The sequence below is a fragment of the Aulonocara stuartgranti genome, assembly GCF_965226115.1.
Source record: "Aulonocara stuartgranti genome assembly, chromosome: 10".
NCBI classification, from domain to species: domain Eukaryota; kingdom Metazoa; phylum Chordata; class Actinopteri; order Cichliformes; family Cichlidae; genus Aulonocara; species Aulonocara stuartgranti.
The window spans coordinates 19,287,501-19,305,497 of NC_138946.1; the positions used below are offsets into that span (position 1 = coordinate 19,287,501).

General features: G+C 41.1%; 2 protein-coding genes across 3 annotated transcripts in view; one reads left to right on the forward strand and one right to left on the reverse strand.

Moving 5' to 3' along the window:
* Positions 1-16,067, reverse strand: part of LOC309716375 (uncharacterized protein) — a 56,855-nt gene extending 40,788 nt beyond the window's left edge. The window contains exon 1 of one of the 2 annotated variants that reach the window (XM_082550139.1): positions 15,990-16,067. The gene's annotated coding sequence lies outside the window, so the exon portion shown is untranslated. Of the gene's footprint in view, positions 1-13,631; positions 13,698-15,989 lie in introns of those variants that run through there. The other variant, XM_082550138.1, reaches the window with a different exon arrangement.
* On the forward strand, positions 6,043-17,967 carry LOC309716377 (multidrug and toxin extrusion protein 1-like). The gene is made up of 17 exons (XM_082550142.1): positions 6,043-6,075; positions 6,189-6,378; positions 11,054-11,155; positions 11,329-11,397; positions 11,527-11,675; positions 11,796-11,838; positions 11,948-11,992; positions 12,171-12,268; positions 12,436-12,533; positions 13,649-13,830; positions 14,345-14,453; positions 14,643-14,718; positions 15,828-15,897; positions 15,998-16,130; positions 16,227-16,321; positions 17,483-17,528; positions 17,602-17,967. The coding sequence occupies exons 2-17, from the start codon at positions 6,190-6,192 to the stop codon at positions 17,838-17,840; spliced, it is 1,743 nt and encodes a 580-aa protein (XP_082406268.1). The 5' UTR covers positions 6,043-6,075; position 6,189; the 3' UTR covers positions 17,841-17,967.
* The last annotated feature ends 30 nt before the right edge of the window (positions 17,968-17,997 follow it).

Below are 17,997 nucleotides of genomic sequence, written 5' to 3' on the forward strand. Positions count from 1 at the left end.
GACTTTGAGATCATCAGTAAGGCATCACTTCTGTGCATTAGATATAATGCACCGTAGGGTGAGGCCAGGTGCCTCTCACCTCCGACTCTCACGTCAGAACGAATATCTTCTGTTTCCCTCCTTCAGACAAGGCACGCACAAAAAAGCTCCAGAGGTTCAAACTGAAAGTGAGAGAAACAGGTTGCTTTCTCACCAAGGTCAACCAGCTGCCACAGTCAATGAGCCTCTTCAGACTGTGAGTCCACAAAGCACCGAATCACTTCCTATTATAAATGTGTCATCAATAATGCCGACCCTGTCATGCACATAGTCACATGTGGGCTCAGTGAGAGGTTTTTGACTGACTAATGCAAGATGTCCGCAAAAACATGTTTACCTCTTATCACTTCCTGTGTTTTCTTTTTGTTTTGGGGGAGGTTTGGGTTGTTTTCCTCCTCTTGACCATCCCCATGTGAGAAGTCCCTGAGATACCCTTTGGAGCTGTCGGTTTGCGTTTATCCCTGCGGACAAACCTTGCAGCTTCATCAGGGGTGCTACGGAAAGGACAGTGTGTCATGAGGGAGCGTGTGGCATGGTGTCGCATTGTTTCAGAGGCTGGATGAGTCATGGAAGAAAAATCAGGGTTGGTGGCATTTTGAGAAGGCTCGTCCGTTGCGTTAAGACAGCACTGCTAAATCAAGAGCGGAATTATAATGTGGTCTTTTGATGCCTGTTGCAGCGGGTCAGACATGGAATTGATTAAGGCATAGTCTAATCTAATTACCTGAGAGGCTCCGCAGTTACATGTCATGAGTGTAATTTGTTTTTGAAGAATACCACCGCCATCCTCCGCCATCCTCTGCCGTCCGTCCTCACCGAGCTGACGGGAGTTTAAATTCCCAAAACATCCGAGCGTATTTATAGCGCCTACTTTACAGTTTGATTGCTGTGACTGTTTCAAGTAATTTCTATATGACTCACCAAAGAAACTCAATGGCTCGTACATCATCAAAAGGCAGACAGCAAAATTTCTTTTCTGCTTTAGTCATGGCTGAATTACTTTTCATCTGTATCGTCATTTTTCAGTCAGATGAGTCCACGCTTCAATTATGGGTTCCCTTTTTTTTATTTTTAGCAAAGTCCAAAATTCAAATGACGTGCTTGACATCGTGTGGATTTAAACTGAAAATGTGGTCAAAGTGATGTCAGACAACCCCCTCTACCACCACTACCACCTCCCGACACCCCACCTCCCTCGGACCCACCCGACACCTCCCACCATCTCATTCAGCTTTTACCATGTTTCAAAATAATGCTTCCCAGTAGGGTTCAGCTTTCTCTGAGTGGCTGCCTTTGAGTGTTTTTTTCTCTTTCTCTCTCTGTACTGATAAAAGCAAAATTACACAAGATTGCCCACATACAATAGAGGGAGCTATAAATGCTTTCATTTTGTTTTTTCATTTGAGCTCCTACACGTTCGTCCCATACGCGAATGTCAAGTATATGCAGGTGACAGGCTCTAATCTCTTTCCCTCCTCGTGCCCCTTTTTTTCTCCCTCTCTCTCTCTGTTTCCACCTCTGTCTCTCTTTGTGTCTCCCTCGCTCCCTCTGACCACCCTCACACACTCTGCCAACATGAGATAGTCATGTCTGCGTGTCCGGCGCGTCGCGTGTGATAGCCTGTGACGTATAGCGTCACGTGCCGGCGGTTTTAGGGTTCCACAAGAAGCTACTTATTATCGTTATCGTTTTTAGGCATCATCATTATCAGCTGGAGCAGACGCAGCGGGTCCCTCTACGTCATTGTTCACTCCAAAGCCCCTAAAGCTCTTGCCGCCAAAGCTACCCACAACATAGCCAACAAATGGAAGGGAGGGAGGGAGGGAGGGTGGAGAACATGACAAAAATCACTCTGGCACTCTTTCAATGTCTCTCCTCTCATCCAGGCCTCCAAGCCCCCCACCACCACCACCCTACTTCCCATACACCCTCTCCACTCTATCTTTCTGTGTTTATTGTTTTTTGTTTATTGGGGGGTTTTCACCTCTCTATTATCGAATGTTCACGTTTGTCTCGTCCACGCTTTCTTGTTCCATCACACTCTATCTTTCAGCGTGACACCCTCTGCCCTCGTCCGTTCTCCGTGGCGGCCATTATCTAAACCACCCATCTCCTCATCTTTCCCCCCAATTCTACTCGCTGACGCTCAGGAGGAAAAATTTCACAACCTAGACGTAGATAGACACACACAGTCGTAGGGCGTGCGTGCAAATGCTCTCACCCACCAACCCCACCGTCCTCCTCTTCCCCCTCCTCCTCCTCCCACACCACCACGACCACCTCCACAACCTTCTACTCTTTTCAAACCCCTACCCCCCACCCTAATCCTAATCACACCACCGCCACCGTCATCAGCCCTTATCTCCCTCCACCAAATCTGCTCTGACTCAAAACAATTTCCTCTCATTTGCGATTTTTACGGCCCGCCCCCCGCCTCCTACACCTTCATCAACCCACCTACCCCCTTCCAATAAACCCTCTCCACCTCCTCAATACCCCATCGCTACCCATCCGATACAAACCCCACCCAAACTGCACACAAACACATACACGAATGGACTCACGCACACACACTCTGAGCGGTCGCCATTAAGAATGACGGCTCATCGCGTGTAAGCGGCGAATTGCCACTGTCATCCAGTGGAGCCCGAGAAGAACTGCAGTGTGACGTCATGGCGGACGCCGGCCCCGCTGGTTGGTGGAGAATATTTACGTGTGTGTGATTCTGTGCATGTGGATGGGATGGGGGAGACAGAGGAATACAATTTGGTGAGTGGGTGGACCCGTTGGGCCTTGCTGCATCACTGAACCAGGAAAATGAATGAGAACCTACATTAGATGTCACCCCTTCCTCTCTCATTGGTCTCCGCTAATTTTCATTCCTTTTTCCTCTAATTCACATCTCCTTTTGGCCCCCAAGGTGAAGAAAAACAGTTAAAACTGCAAAAACTATCCAAGTGTTTGACGGTATGTTCGACAGTATGTTACAGGGTTCTTTAACTGTATTCAGTTATTTAAAGCAGCTGAAGAATAAACAAATGGGCGTTTTTTTACATTTATTATATGGTAAGAAATCCATTCAAAGTTCAGTTAAGCAGTCTGGTGCTGGTGCCAGAAATTTTGTGCATTTGAATTTTCACAAGAGCAAAACAGCACCACCCAATGGGAGGTTTTCATAGCCACAGCTGGAGAGAGGAACGCCTCACTGAGAGGTGTTACTAGGGCAGAAAAGAACATGAACATACTACGCAATGAGCTGCAAAATTGACAGGATACAAGCATGCACGACGCTTTACAGCAGCAGTGACTCAGTGATTTACTTCAGTGAGGGGGGAAACAAAATGTAGTCTGTCTCTGAAAAGCACAGACCCAGTTCTTTTTATGTCTCTCCTTTGACTAAAAGGCACATAGTTTTTACAGTGCAGTTTTTATTGGTGAGCTGATTTTTCAATTATTGCCCTTAGCTGATAGTGAACATGGTGATTCACAGATGTTGAGCCTATAGTGAGAAGGTTTAAAAACTGTAATTCAGGTCAGATTCATGAACAAATTGGCAAATGTCAGCATGGTTGTCAGTGCAACCTTACACTGTTGTCCAGCAACTTCCACTCAAAGACCATTGGTCTCATGATTGCATCAGACACAAAAATATAGCAAAGTCTTGATTTTAAACTTTTAGCTACATTGGTAAACACACATATTGAGATAATGTGGTATATTGCTAGGCGAGATTGGTTTTTAATCTCTCAGATGTTATGTATAAAAAACATTTTCACAGGACACTATGCAGTGTAACTTTATCGGTTTTTCATATCACTGTGGAGGAAATGTTACTCTATAATGTTGCTTCATTGAGCTTTGTGGGCAAATTCTCTGGCAGGAATAAAGTCCGCCACAAAATTTCAAACAGATAAGGGTTTGGACTTTGACTGGATCACCTGGATTCTCTTTATCAGCCTCCTCTCTGGTGTAGATTTCATGCTGTCATTGTCATTGTCATTTTGCGTGATCCAGTTTTGGCCAGCCTTTAGCTGTCAGGCAGATGGCCTCACATTTGACTCTAGAATACTTTGGTATATAAACTTCAAGTTTAATCAACAACTGTAAGATGCCCAAGTACTGTGGAAAACAAGCCCAAATCATCACCCCTCCGCCATTGCGCTTGACAGTTGGTATGAGGTATTTGTGCTGATACATATAACATTTAATATGCTAACTGAAATATTTGCATGTTTGCATTTTTTCTGAGCATCCGACAGTGTGATCTTGTGAATGTGGTACGATTTCCATTCCTAGGAAGACTGTAGTGTCATGTTAACACACTTGAATGCTCCAGTCCTGCAAACTACCCAAACTTCATTTTTTATAAAATTGCTCACACATGTGATAACTTTCATTTTCACGTGACTGTATATTATCACCCAGCTTTATGGTAAAATCAGCATCTTAATATAATAGTATTTTGCCGTTAGTTGTTTTGGCTCGGGGAGTTGGGAAGCGCATCTGTAACCGGAAGGTCGCCGGTTCGATCCCTGGGCTCTCTGTCCTGGTCGTTGTGTCCTTGGGCAAGACACTTTACCCTGCTGCCTACTGGTGTTGGCCAGAGGGGCCGATGGCGCAATATGGCAGCCTCGCCTCTGTCAGTCTGCCCCAGGGCAGCTGTGGCTACAACTGTAGCTTGCCTCCACCAGTGTGTGAATGCGAGAGTGAATGAATAGTGGCATTGTAAAGCGCTTTGGGTGCCTTGAAAAGCGCTATATAAATCCAATCCATTATTATTATTATTATTATTATTATTGGCTTTATCAATGCCAAAACAGAAAACAGAAAAAGAAAAGCTTATATCAAATGGCAGCATTGGATCCTAAAAGAAAAAGAGACCAAATCCAGAGCAGGCTAAATCTTTGGAACCAGTGACAGTGTCTTTTTAATCCCTCAATACATATCTAGCACCAAGGATAATGTGTCATTTACCTGCACTGTTTAATTCTTCTTTGATGGTGTTCAAAATGCTCCCTTTGTCCTGATTCAGTTTCTATTGCATTTTTGGATTATTGTGTTTTTGTTGGCTTTCTTCGTTGTTCTTGTGCTTTTGGTTTTTGATTATAGTCAGGCTAAGGTTTTGATTTCACTTTATGCATTAGTTCCCATTGTTGTCTTGTTATTGTTTAGTGTTTACAGAATCGAAATCGTGTTAATATGATTTACTGTTCCAGTGTAGGTTTTGAATCCTTGTTTTTTTCCTACTAGGCTTCAGTTCATATTTTGAGTTCCTTTTCTACTACTCACTCTTTCTCCTCTTCCGATGTTACCCAATGTATTACTTCATATATGTTTCAATTATGGTTGTTGCTAATTGTTTCTTGTATCTTGTTTTGAGTTTTACCTCTTTGTCTACGGCTGTCTTGATTGCATTTGTGTCTACTTTCCCCACCTGTTTCCACTTCCCTTATCAATCCCATGTGTATAAATAGTCCAATCCTCCCTGTTATTTCCTTTCCCTAGTGTGCCCTAGTGTGAGTTATCAGGATTCCTAGGTCCTCTGTTTTGTTATGTCTGGTTTTTTTTTTTGGAGGGGGGGGGGGTGTTTTTGTTTTTTTCATTTCTTGTATTTTTATGTTGAAACTGTTAGACTTTATGAGATTTTAATAAAGCTCTCTCTTTATTTGATCTGCATTTATTTTTAGACTAAATCGTAACACCTTGGAGATTTAACTTCTTCTTCTATATAGCAAGTTGTGAAATCCACCCCTGTAATAACCAATAAGGCACAGGGAGAAACAGGATGAACACTGTTTTGACCTGTTAGTGTTTAACCATAGAACTGTGAACTTGCACTTTGACTGCTTTGTTGATGCGGTGAAGACCAGTGATTCTTCAATGATCAACCTTATTTGTGATGCAGCTTGCAGTGTCCTGGCTTTTTTGGTGAGACAGAGGTGGTGAGATCCCTGCTGCCATTTACAGTGCATGTCCACTTTCAGAGACAAGGAGCAACGTGGGCAAGAAGAGCCTTGGTTATTGATTAATACTCTGGTAATTGGTTATTGATTGCTTTCAGCCTCCTTCACATTGTCTGAAGGGAATGCACTGTGCGAACATCATTTAGTTTGGGACTGAGTTTTGTTTTCTGCCAAATCTCATTTCAGGATGGAAGATTTAGTATCTGAAAGTAGATGTAGAGGGGTAATTGGTCAGTCCAGAACAGACGAATTGCCTCCTTCTGCTGCTCTCAGTGTTGACTCATCCTGCGGATCCTGCCTGAAAAGCATCAAGCGCTGGGTGCCTTTGGACTACAAGCATGAAATGGTTCAGCTTTTAAAACTTGCAGGTCCTGTGGTAAGACTGTGTTTAGCTGAAGCAGCTGACAAAGTTTTACCCTGTCTGTATGACTGAATCTAACGGTACTAAGGTACTCCAATTTGAATGTGAATCTTTGTAAATGCTGGAACAGCTCTCTAGTTATTATTAGTGTATACTGAGCAGTTTGCAGTGTAGATCACAAGTTGTCATGAATGAAGTTTGTTACTTTAACTTGGGGTTCGTTTTAGACCAGTAATTATTTTTAATGTGACACCTGTTTTATTAAAACAGTAATGAACAGGTTAATTGCTTCAAACCACTGAGGCTCACTGATAAATAATTATCCAATGGTGATAAAAGTATGATCATGATAGCACTTTAACTAAAACTAATTTCACCCTTTTACTGACCTAAGATATAGTATACTGTATGCTTTAGAGAAGTGGCTCTCAGGCTGTGTGGTGGGCCCCCTGGTGGAGGATACAATCACTGCAGGGTGGATGTAGAAGACTTGGGATAAAATATGGAGTTAAACTAAGTTGAATTAATATGAATTATTTAGGGAAAATAAACCAAAAAATACCTTCCTGTTATTATGTTGACCTTTATTTTACTAAACTGATCTTTTCTTATTGTTGATGACTAATGGAAATTGTGTGGTATTAGAAAGAAGCTATGCTGTATATGTCTGTGAAGTTTGTCAGTCATCCAGGTCATCGTAGTCTAAAGAGCTTGGAAAGAAAAGCTTCTGGACTTCTTTAAGTTTCTTGAAGATCTTTCAACCCTCATCTGATTGATTCTTCAGTTCTAAGAGCAACTGGTGCTTCAGGGAACTTAAAGAAGTCCAAACGCTTTTCTTTCCAAGCTCCTTGCAGCAATATACAGCACAGTAATGTATTTTTTATTTTATTTAAATGTTTTATTTCAAACTTGTGCAGTCTTACACTGATCACTTTAAACACAAGACAGATAAATAGGCTGCTCAAAAAGCAGGTGCACCAGAGAGGCAACAACAAGACAACCCTCAAAAAGCAGGTGCTGTCTCCTTATCCCTGCTGACTGATTTCTCTCTACATTCACTTTCTGTTAGGATCTTTTTCAATACAGCATAACACGCTAACCGGACCCCATTCAGGCTGGACAAGTAGTCCAGCTCCTCCAGATAGCACATCTAATGTGGCATCACAAGAAGGCTGGCTATGTCTCAACACTGTCTCAAGAGTGTGGAAGAGATATCTGGAGTTGGGTTGTTACGCCAGAAGAGCTGGACAGAAGGAACCAGCAGGACAAGTATCTGCTCCTCTGGGCAAGAAGGAGAAAGGGTAGCACTATTAAAGCCCTAAAATAACCTCCAGTAGGTTACTCATGTACATCTTTCTGATAAAACTGTCAGAAATAGCCTCCATTAGACTGTCGTGAGGACTTGATGTTTTTTAGTGGGACACATTCACAATCAAGTAGCTCAATTAGCAGCCACAGAGGGTTCACCTCTGGTGCCCTGTTCTCTTCCAAGATGCATGCATCATAATGCTTGCCAAAGCATTGACTCTTGTGTGAGCTTGCTCCCATCGATGAAGAAAATGGGTACCACTGGTGGACCTGCCAGTTCTGTGGATCTGTGGCACATGCCAATCAATCTGCATGGTGCTTGCCCCACTAAAGGATATCAGGATCTTGTGCCATGCTCATGGTTCATTTTCTGACAGTTTAGTCAGAAAGAATGCACATGAATAGCCCTGTGATGGTGATGTTGTAGGGCACTGGCAGTGCTCCTGCTGTTCCCCTTCACACAAAGGAGCAGAAACCAGTCTTATTGCAGGGTTGACGCCTTTCTATGGCCTTTCCTGATATCTCGTTCACACAATAGAAACTGTCCTGGGAGACACAGCAAACCTGTTTTTGACATATGGATGAGTCATCCTGGAGGAGCTGGACTACTTGTGCAACCTGAATGAGCTGCAGCTACTGTCCCCTGCTAGCAGTAGTCACAAGGACACTAAAAAAAGCAACACTGGAGACAAATTGAATAAGGAGAGAGGAATGGTTTCTTGAAACGATTCAGAGGTCTTATTGTTACCTCTGTAGTGCATCTGCATTTTAATTTGCATCAAAACAGGTGAAACTCCTTCACATTGGTTTGTGCTTCCTAATCTGATAACTGATATCCAGTGTTGGGTAAGTTACTTTAAATTAGTAACTTAGTTACATTACTAGTTACTTCCATCAAAAGTAACCCAGTTACTTCAAGATACTCGTTACTTTCAAAGTAACTAGTTACTAGGGAAAGTAACTTTGGTTTTACTCAGACTTCTCTTGTTAATGTGTTGCTAACTGGTTACCCAGCAAGATTGCCAGTCTTCTAGCTTGCTTACTTGTCACAAGTGCACTGTGCCACCTACCAAAGGAAAAAATTATGTGCATATTTCCACGAGAGAAATCCCACGCCTGGACCGTCGTTGACCGCCGCCATGATTCTAGCCTACGTTACAGCGTCATGTGCGCTTTTTACATCCAACACAAAAACTGCAGTCGTGGTGCTTTTGATTGTACTCAGAAATTCTGCCTTCTGAATAGGAAGATGTAGGCAACACCAGACTGCAGATGAGCTGCATACAGGGCTGGACTGGGACAAAAAATCAGCCCGGGCATTTTGACTAGAGACTGGCCCGCCATTATAGCAAAAATCATAAAGCCTTTGAATGAAAACAAACACTGTTGTGACAGTGATGTACACTGTCTTGATGGTATATATGTATCAATCTTTCAATCATTTGTTGTAAGACTCAGATAATTATTTATTAAAAGCTAGACATTTGAAATGAGAATAAGAAAGTATTTCTTTGTGCCCCCCTTTCCCTGTTAATGCCCTACCTGGCCCCCTGGCAACACTTTGCTAGATCCGCCCCTGCACAGTTACCAGCTGTCAGCTACTTAGAAAAGGATCCTGGTGTTATTTGTCTCTCAGAAACAGTTCATAACTTCCCTTCAACTCATTCATGTCACCTAAAAGGTAAACCTGTTTCTCCATCACCTGTTCAGCTCTGATGATTCAGTAAGGACATCTCCTGGTTTCATCTTCATGTTTCCCTCTCACCAGATATACAAACCAATATCATGACCAGCAGCTTTACAGCTGTGGCTCCAGCAAACATCAGCTGATACTAGAAATTAATATTAAATAAATTCTAACAACAGCTGATCAAACGTGCTGCTGTTGTTTAACGCAACATCCGGTGGTTTCCTCTTTCTGGCGCAAAGTGGACGATAAATAAACAAGAGGGAAAAGCCGATCAGCTGATCATTGAACAGTTTCATGATTGAAGTAGCAACAGGAGAGGGAGGGGAGAGAATGAGAGAAGAAGAGGCAGCTGTGCAGCAAAGACAGAATAACTCCAGCTTTGTGTCTTTTTCATTGTAGCTGAAGTCCGGGACAAACTGTTCCTTTTCACCTCAATACAAATCGCATAATAATTTCTCTGAATATGAGACGATCCCGTTTTTTAGGGAACGGTTGGCAACTCTAATAATTAACCGTATGAACAAAATGAAGTTCAACATCAGTAACATAGCACCACCCAGCTGTATAGAAACCCCGTCATGCTAGCTAGCACGCAGTACGAAAAAGTCAGCACAACGAAAATAAATTCCAACTAAACTTGGTTTATATCTGACCCAGATAGACTGCAGGTCATAACTTCTTACCTGAAGTTCAGTTCACCTGACACTCGGACCGGCGGCCGCTTCGGGTCTCTCCTCTTGCCTCCCCTTTCTCTCCTCCACCTGCTGGCCTCCACCACTTGCTAATGTTACTGAATCTGTGGAAGCCACGAATAACGAGCCTATCTAAATCCCAGTAACGAGTAACGCATTCCTGATTTTGGCATAATAACTAGTTACCGTGCTCGTTACCACAATAATAACGTAGTTACTGTAACGCGTTACTTAATAACGCGTTAGTCCCAACACTGCTGATATCCCTAAAGTCTAACTGATTTTGTCTGCTAAAGTGTTCCCTTTATTTATTTTTAGCACTGTAGTAGAAAACAAACACAGCAACATTTCTTGGATGCATTGGCCGGGTATATAAAAATGTTCTAGAAGTTCCAGGTCATGCACAAAATGTAAATGAATCTAAATTAAAACACTACCCTGAACACCTTGCAATGCATCTACCATCAAATTCAATGCAATACGATAGCAAATGTGGAATCACAGATATTTTTCAAACAATAGTCTCCACAGAAAATAAGGCACATTTACAAGTGCCCCCTCAACAGAAAATTATAACTGTTATAACCCCAACATGTATCCACTTTTCACTGAGTGCTGTTCATTGCACAAAGCCAGAACTTGATAGATGAGGGCATTTAGTTTCCTTTGTGCAAACCTTTTGATGCCAAAAACCTGTCAAAAACCTACACCAGCAATCATAAGAACTACTTTCTAAAGAAAGGAGAAGTAGTAAAAGACATTTAGAAATACAAAGGAACTGCAGCAAAATCAAAGCATGACACATGTCAGCTGCCAGAGCAAATAAGAACTTTTTTTTTCTTATCTCAGGGCCTCTTGAATTAATGTTTCTTTTATGAATAAGAACCCAGCCAGCAACTTTATGTGTTGAATATTAAGTGTAACATTTCATTCATTTTTGGCGACGTTCATTTATCTTTTTATTGTTATAAAAACGAAAGCACTTGATTTTGTTTTTCAGTTCATTTCACAGTTGATGAGCTTCCTGATCGGCTTCGTCAGCGCGGTGTTCTGCGGTCACCTGGGAAAGACGGAGCTGGCAGGGATGATGTTAGCAATGGCAGTAAGCTATCTCGATGCGTTTTTTTGTTTCTACTTTTTTTGCTATTGTGAAATGTTGAAAATCGCTTCAATAGCCTTTTTTGCCTTTAAATAAGTATTATACTCACGCATTCAGCTTTTCATTTGTGAGCCTGAGGTTCTTCTGTAATGTAATAAAGTTTAATTTCAATGCAGGTCATAAATATCACAAGTATTTCCATCGGCTATGGTTTGATATCAACATTTGATACTCTCATAACCCAGGTACAATTCACTTTATTCATCTAATCGGGTCAGTCTTAAACACAGTCTGCTTTTTCAGACTTGTGGTTACCTTTTTCTTGCACCTCAGCAAATACTATGAGATTTTCCTTTTTACCATTTTGCTTTCAGACTTATGGAAGTGGTAACCTGAAGCGTGTAGGAGTGATCCTCCAAAGAGGAGTTTTGATCCTCCTCTTAGCCTGTTTCCCCTGCTGGGCTCTCCTTATTAACACTCAGTCCATTTTACTGGCTGTCAAGCAGAGCACGCAGGTTGCAAGGTGACCTTCTTACACAAATCAAACTGACATCAATGGCACATATACACTTATTACTCACAAAGTTATTCAGTATGGGTTCTGCACTTACTTACAATCTCCCCTTTTCTCTCTGCCATAAAGACTGTCACAGCTGTATGTGAAGATCTTTATGCCGGCTCTGCCAGTGAGTTCAGCTGCCACCACGCTTTTCCCAAATGTCTTTTGTATCTCCTTCCATAATGTGTTGCATTATCAGTCTAATTAACCCCCATTCAACACGTTGGGTTCGGCAGGCTGCCTTCATGTACTATCTGCAGGGGAGGTATCTTCAGAATCAGGTGCATTTGATGACTGCAAAACACTGGTGTGAAACAAAATATTAATGAGATGTCTTGGAGTATGCAATGACATTGTTTTGTGTGTTGCTAGAGAGACATTTTTTGGGGAAAAATAGCAAAAATAACAGCAGGTGCACCAAAACCCTGTGTTTTTCATACAGTTTGCTTTGGCTCACAGGGCATCATGTGGCCCCAGGTGTTATCCGGAGCCATAGGAAATGTTTTAAATGCTGTTATCAATTACATCCTCCTCAGTGTTCTGGATCTGGGGATTGCGTAAGTACACACCATCACTCCCTGCTCCCCTTAGTTAATATTTTACACTAATCAGCTTTGGAAAGCAATATAATGTTGATTACTGATAGTCAGCTGAATGCTTAATCTGGGAACGTCTTTATATGTGCAACTTTCCTTTTCTACTTTTCTATTGCTTAACATTCAAGCGGATCCGCAGCTGCCAATGCCATCTCACAGTACTCCCTGGCTGTGTTCCTGTTTTTATGCATCTACATCAAAGGGCTGCACATACCTACATGGGATGGCAAGTTTACTAGATATACTTTTTCTTCAAATTTTCAAATTAAGTGACAGGATATCAGAGAAAGGGCAAAGCCACTCTCTTGGAACTAATACTTTGCTCCTCATTACAATTATAGTAATCAGTTGTGCATAAACTCTTTAAGGGTGTTGCTATTTAAACTGACTGGACTCCACATTACAATCATTATGGTAAATGGTAAATGGCCTGTATTTATATAGCACTTTACTAGTCCCTAAGGACCCCAAAGCGCTTTACATATCAGTCATCCACCCATTCACACACACATTCACACACTGGTGATGGCAAGCTACATTGTAGCCACAGCCACCCTGGGGCACACTGACAGAGGCGAGGTTGCCGGACACTGGCGCCACCGGGCCCTCTCACCACCACCAGTAGGCAACGGGTGAAGTGTCTTGCCCAAGGACACAACGACCAAGACTGTCCAAGCCGGGGCTCGAACCGGCAACCTTCCGATTACAAGGCGAACTCCCAACTCTTGAGCCACGATCGCCACATTATGGAGGATTTAGTTTGTGATGCTATTATATTTTTAAATTGTCCTCAGAGTGTACACGAAAAATACTAAAAGACAAGCCAGCAAATACTTTTGAAAAACCTATTTTTTTTAAAAAGCACATTTACACCTTAATTATAGATTTGTTATTAATTTGTGGCATGATCGTTACATTAAATTACATCAGCTTTGCTGTCGGTGAACATGTACAAGCTGTTTGTTTTTTAAATCATTACTTTATTTAGTTTTTATTCCTTAATATGTGCTGAGTTGAAAACTTGTCTATATATGTAAAAGTCAAATTTTTTGACATTTGGGTTTCAGTGTTTAGCTAACGTGCTTAAGCTAGCTAAAGAGCAACATAGCTGAGGTAGAAGAATTACAATTTTAAATAATTTAGGCATATTTTTGTCCTTCAAAGCAAGTGTGATACATAAAGTTCCTAAAAATTAAGGAATGCTAGCATGCTAACACACTGCTAGAAACGCCTTGTAGCATAGTAGATACTGAAAGAAGTGTAATTTAAATGGCAGCACAGTGTAAAGAAGGCAAATGTGAGCATTTAGCTAAACCTTTCATACCTTCTGTTATCTTTCAGGCTGGTCTAGAGATTGCCTGCAAGAATGGGGTTCCTTCCTCCACTTGGCCCTCCCCAGTATGCTGATGTACTGTCTGCAGTGGTGGTTGTATGAGATTGCAGGGTTCCTGGCTGGTGTCATCAGTGAAACAGAGTTGGCGGCTCAGTCTGTAGCTTATGAAGTGTCTACTGTCGTTTTCATGGTAACTCGTTTTTTGATATAGTTATTTAAACATTTTTTAAAGGTATGTGCAAGAGGGCTCATAACTGAGTAGCTTATTGATAATAACTGTAACACTGTGTCACTAATCCACACACACTCAAAATATATTTATGCCCAAAATGCTGATATAAGTTATTTGATTACATGTAAATTCTCCACATAGTTTTGTTACATTATTGCAGTGTCAAATGAAATGTACTTGATTGGTATAAATTCAATTTAAGCTTCTTCTTTTTTTGCTTAATGATTAATTATTTAAATATTTTTATATATTTCAGTTTCATTTTACTTAAAATTATTGATTCATGTTTATTCATGTGGTGAATAATTGTGAAAAAAAAGATCTTTTGCCACATTGGCGAGCCTGTATATTGAGTTTATTTTACACACATTACATAAAGTTATTGATAAATTCTAAAGTAACTAAATGATTTTCATGAGCAAAATGTTACTCTGTTACTGTGAAGTAATTGCTAACATTTGCTCTTCCACAGTTTCCTGTAGGCTTTTCTGCTGCTGCCAGTGTTAGGGTTGGAAAGGCTCTTGGTGGTGGGAACACAGAACAAGCTAAGCTGTCCAGCAAGGTCTCCCTTCTCTGTGCATGTATGAAATTATATTACATGCACATTACATTATATTATATTGGGATGTCACACCAAAATCAGAATTTCCTGTTTTAGTATGCTGTTGTCAAATGAAAAATATCTCAAAAATGAGAGCAAGAAAATAATTATATGCCTAGTTAATTTATTGCTCGCATTTTAAAAAACGCCTTTCTTATATCCAATCCAGTGATTGTCTCATGTTTCCTTGGAGCCGGTATTGGTATAGCCAAGGATGTGATTGGTTACATATTTACCACAGAGAGGTGAGTAATACAGAGAGATGAATAAACTTGTGTGTTTATCCTTGGTGCAGAAACTATGAGTATATGTCAGTCATGAGTAATTCATCATGTATTAACTTCAGTACTAATCCATCTGTGCTTCTTAATACACAAAAGTAAGTCATGGAGTTCCACAGGGGTCTGTAGTGGTAACCAATACTTTACATTATACATGTTCCCCTTATATAATATTATTTGAATTATATTATTTGACACTGAATAACATTTTCATTGCTATGCAGCTGACGTCCAGCTTAATGGCATAAAGGCCTGGGTGACCTCTCATTTCATACTTCTAAATTCAGACATAACTAAGGTTATAACCTGATATTTATTTTAGAAGGCGTTTCTTTGGCTTACCTCAATGATACTGAAAAGCTACTTCATGAATGTATTACTTCTAGGCTGGACTATTTTAATTCATTATTATCAGCTTGCTTTAAAAGCTCCCTGAATAACCTTCAGTTGGTAAAAAATGTTCCAGCAAGAATACTAACTGATACTAGAAAGGGGGACAATATTTCTCCCATATTAGCTTCTCTTTATTGGGTTACTTGTGGCTGAAGGTAAAATAAGGTAAAATGGGAGGCAGAGCCTTCTGCTTTCAGAGTCCTGTTCTGTGGAACCAGCTCCCAGTTTGGATCAGATGACCCTGAGCTATCCATTAATTACACTGCAATACGACTAGGCTACTGGGGGGTTCCCGTGATGCACTGACCATGTGCTTTGTGCTTATATACCACTCTGCATTCAATCAATAATAATTATGGAACTCTGGCTTTTTTTAGATGCGTGTCTTGTCCTGATTCTCTCTGCTGTCTTCTCATTCTCTTCACCCTCGACCGGTCACAGCAGACAGTTCTGCTGGAGGTTTCTTCCTGTTAAATGGGAGTTTGTTCCCTTCCCAGCTTCAGCCACTTGCTTGCTCATAATGGGTCACGTGATTGGGGTTGGAGTTTTTTTCTACTGTTGTGGGATATTTACGTTCCAATATGAAATACCTTGAGGAGACTGTTGTTGTGAATTGGCACTATATAAATGAAACTGAATCTAATTAAATTGGCTTACTCCTACTTACTCCTCTATTTCAGAGACATTATACAGAGGGTGGCTAATATCATGAAGATATACAGTTTCATCCATGTTGCTGAGACTATTGCGGTGAGATCCTTCCCAGTTCAAAAACACTTTTTCCCTCTGCTGAGCAAAACCAGCCTGATGTGTCGACAGAAAACTTTTATTTGCTTTTTTACCTTCACAGGGTGTGTCAGGAAGCATTGTCAGGGGGGCAGGGAAGCAGAAGATTGGTGCGCTGTGCAGCTTGGTGGGATACTACCTCATTGGGTTCCCGATTGGAGTATCTTTAATGTTCCCTGTGAAAATGGGAATTTTTGGTTAATGTCAACAATATATTTTTGCAGCATATACAAAAGATAGTTAAATTATATTTACACTAACAACTAACTGATGACTTTCTATCTCTGTTGCAGGGCTTTGGACTGGGTTTTTAGTTAGTACTTCTTTACAGTCCATGTTTTTTATAACTTTCCTGTGTAAACTAAACTGGACGAAAGCCACTGAGGAGGTGAGTAAGTCCTGGGTGAGGAAGAGGAAGATACAGTCATGTAAAAAAGAACATGTTAAGTCCTGTGAAAAAAGCTTCCAGAGCCACTTTTAGTAGCAAGAACTAGAAGTAATATATTTCAATGTGACTTTATCAGAAGGAGTTTCAGTCTCTCATGTTGTTGTGGAGGATTTTTTTTACAACAGCACTCCAGTTTCTTGAGACTTGCTGGTATTTGTTTATGCACAGTTCTCTTAGGGTCCCACCAAATTTCATTTTCAATCAGTCTGAGGTCTGGACTTTGACTGGGTCACTCCAACACCTTGATTCGGATTTAGTTTTTTGTTGTTGTTTTTTACCCTTTCTGTTGTAGATCTGCTGCTGTGCTTGGGATCAAGTGACAGTGACAAGTGCGTGACAGTTGGTATGAGGTCCCAGAAAGTTGATCCTTTTCATCTGGATGTAGTGTTTTAAGTGGGAGAAGCCATTTTGTTAGTCATCCAAATGACCCCTTCAACCTCACGTGGCTGCAGGTTTCCCCAACTAACACCACTGACCAACACTGGGCCATGAGCACAGTTTCCTAATCATTAACATGCAAATTGTCAAGACCATTGCTTAATGGCCATTCACAGAGAATTAGGGAATGACTAGAAAAACAGCATTGTAAGATTCTGAAATAGCCTGACACAAAGGATGACCAAAGTTCTTTGCTTAGGCAGCGGTTGCCCTTCTTCTCTTCTGGAATGTGTGGAGCATTCTTTAGGGGACTTCCCAGCTTTCACAACATGTCCAGCTGGAATAACCACTTTCACTCAGGGCCTTTCTGATATGATGTTCCTCTGCTTTCAAGATGAGATAAGAGCATTTTTCTCCAAAAGAGAGACGTTTTTGTGCTTTGTTCAGATACAGCTTTACAAACCTAAGCTGTGCTGCTATGTTGTTATTACAGAGATTCTTCTGAGAACCTTTCCAAAGAAGCCATGTTTGTTCAGCGTTTTTCTCAGTGTTCTGAGGCCTGTGTAGTCAGAGACCTAGCTTATGCGTTTTGGGCATTTTCTCTTTCGTGTGAATGTAAGAAATGTAGTTAATGTAATGTTAACACGATCTATGTAAAATCTGGGATCTGTGTTATTTTTAAAATACTTATTTTTTTTCTTGTTTTTTAATATCTCTGAATAGGCACTTGTAAGAGCAGGAGTCCAAATTACAGAGAGGAATACTAATGGTAAGCAAAAAAAAATTTCCTTCAGTAGCTTTTGGTCATTTTTCTGGGAAATAAGATTACCGTGATTTTAAAGTTTCCCTGAGCACCCTGGACCCAAGGGAAGAATGCATAACGACCAGCCGATCCAGTTCTGTGATTCCAGTAGAAGAAAGGCCAGAGCCACTCAATTCAGATGAGAGGGCCTTGGGCGCCATGGCCTTATCCACCAGGCAGCTGGTGTTACGACGTGGTGCCACTGTGCTGCTAATGTTCGTCATCCTTGCTGCTGGAGTTATCATCAGCGAGATTCTCATCAGACGCCTTGAAAAGTGATTGAATAATGTGTGCAGTACAAAACAAACAAACAAGTCTGCCTTTAGGAATATATGTGACATGTATCATAGTAAAGCATATCTTATAAACCAGCTTAATATTTATCACAGGATGCTGTGAAGTTCTGTCTGCACCCATAATATGAAGTAATTAGGAT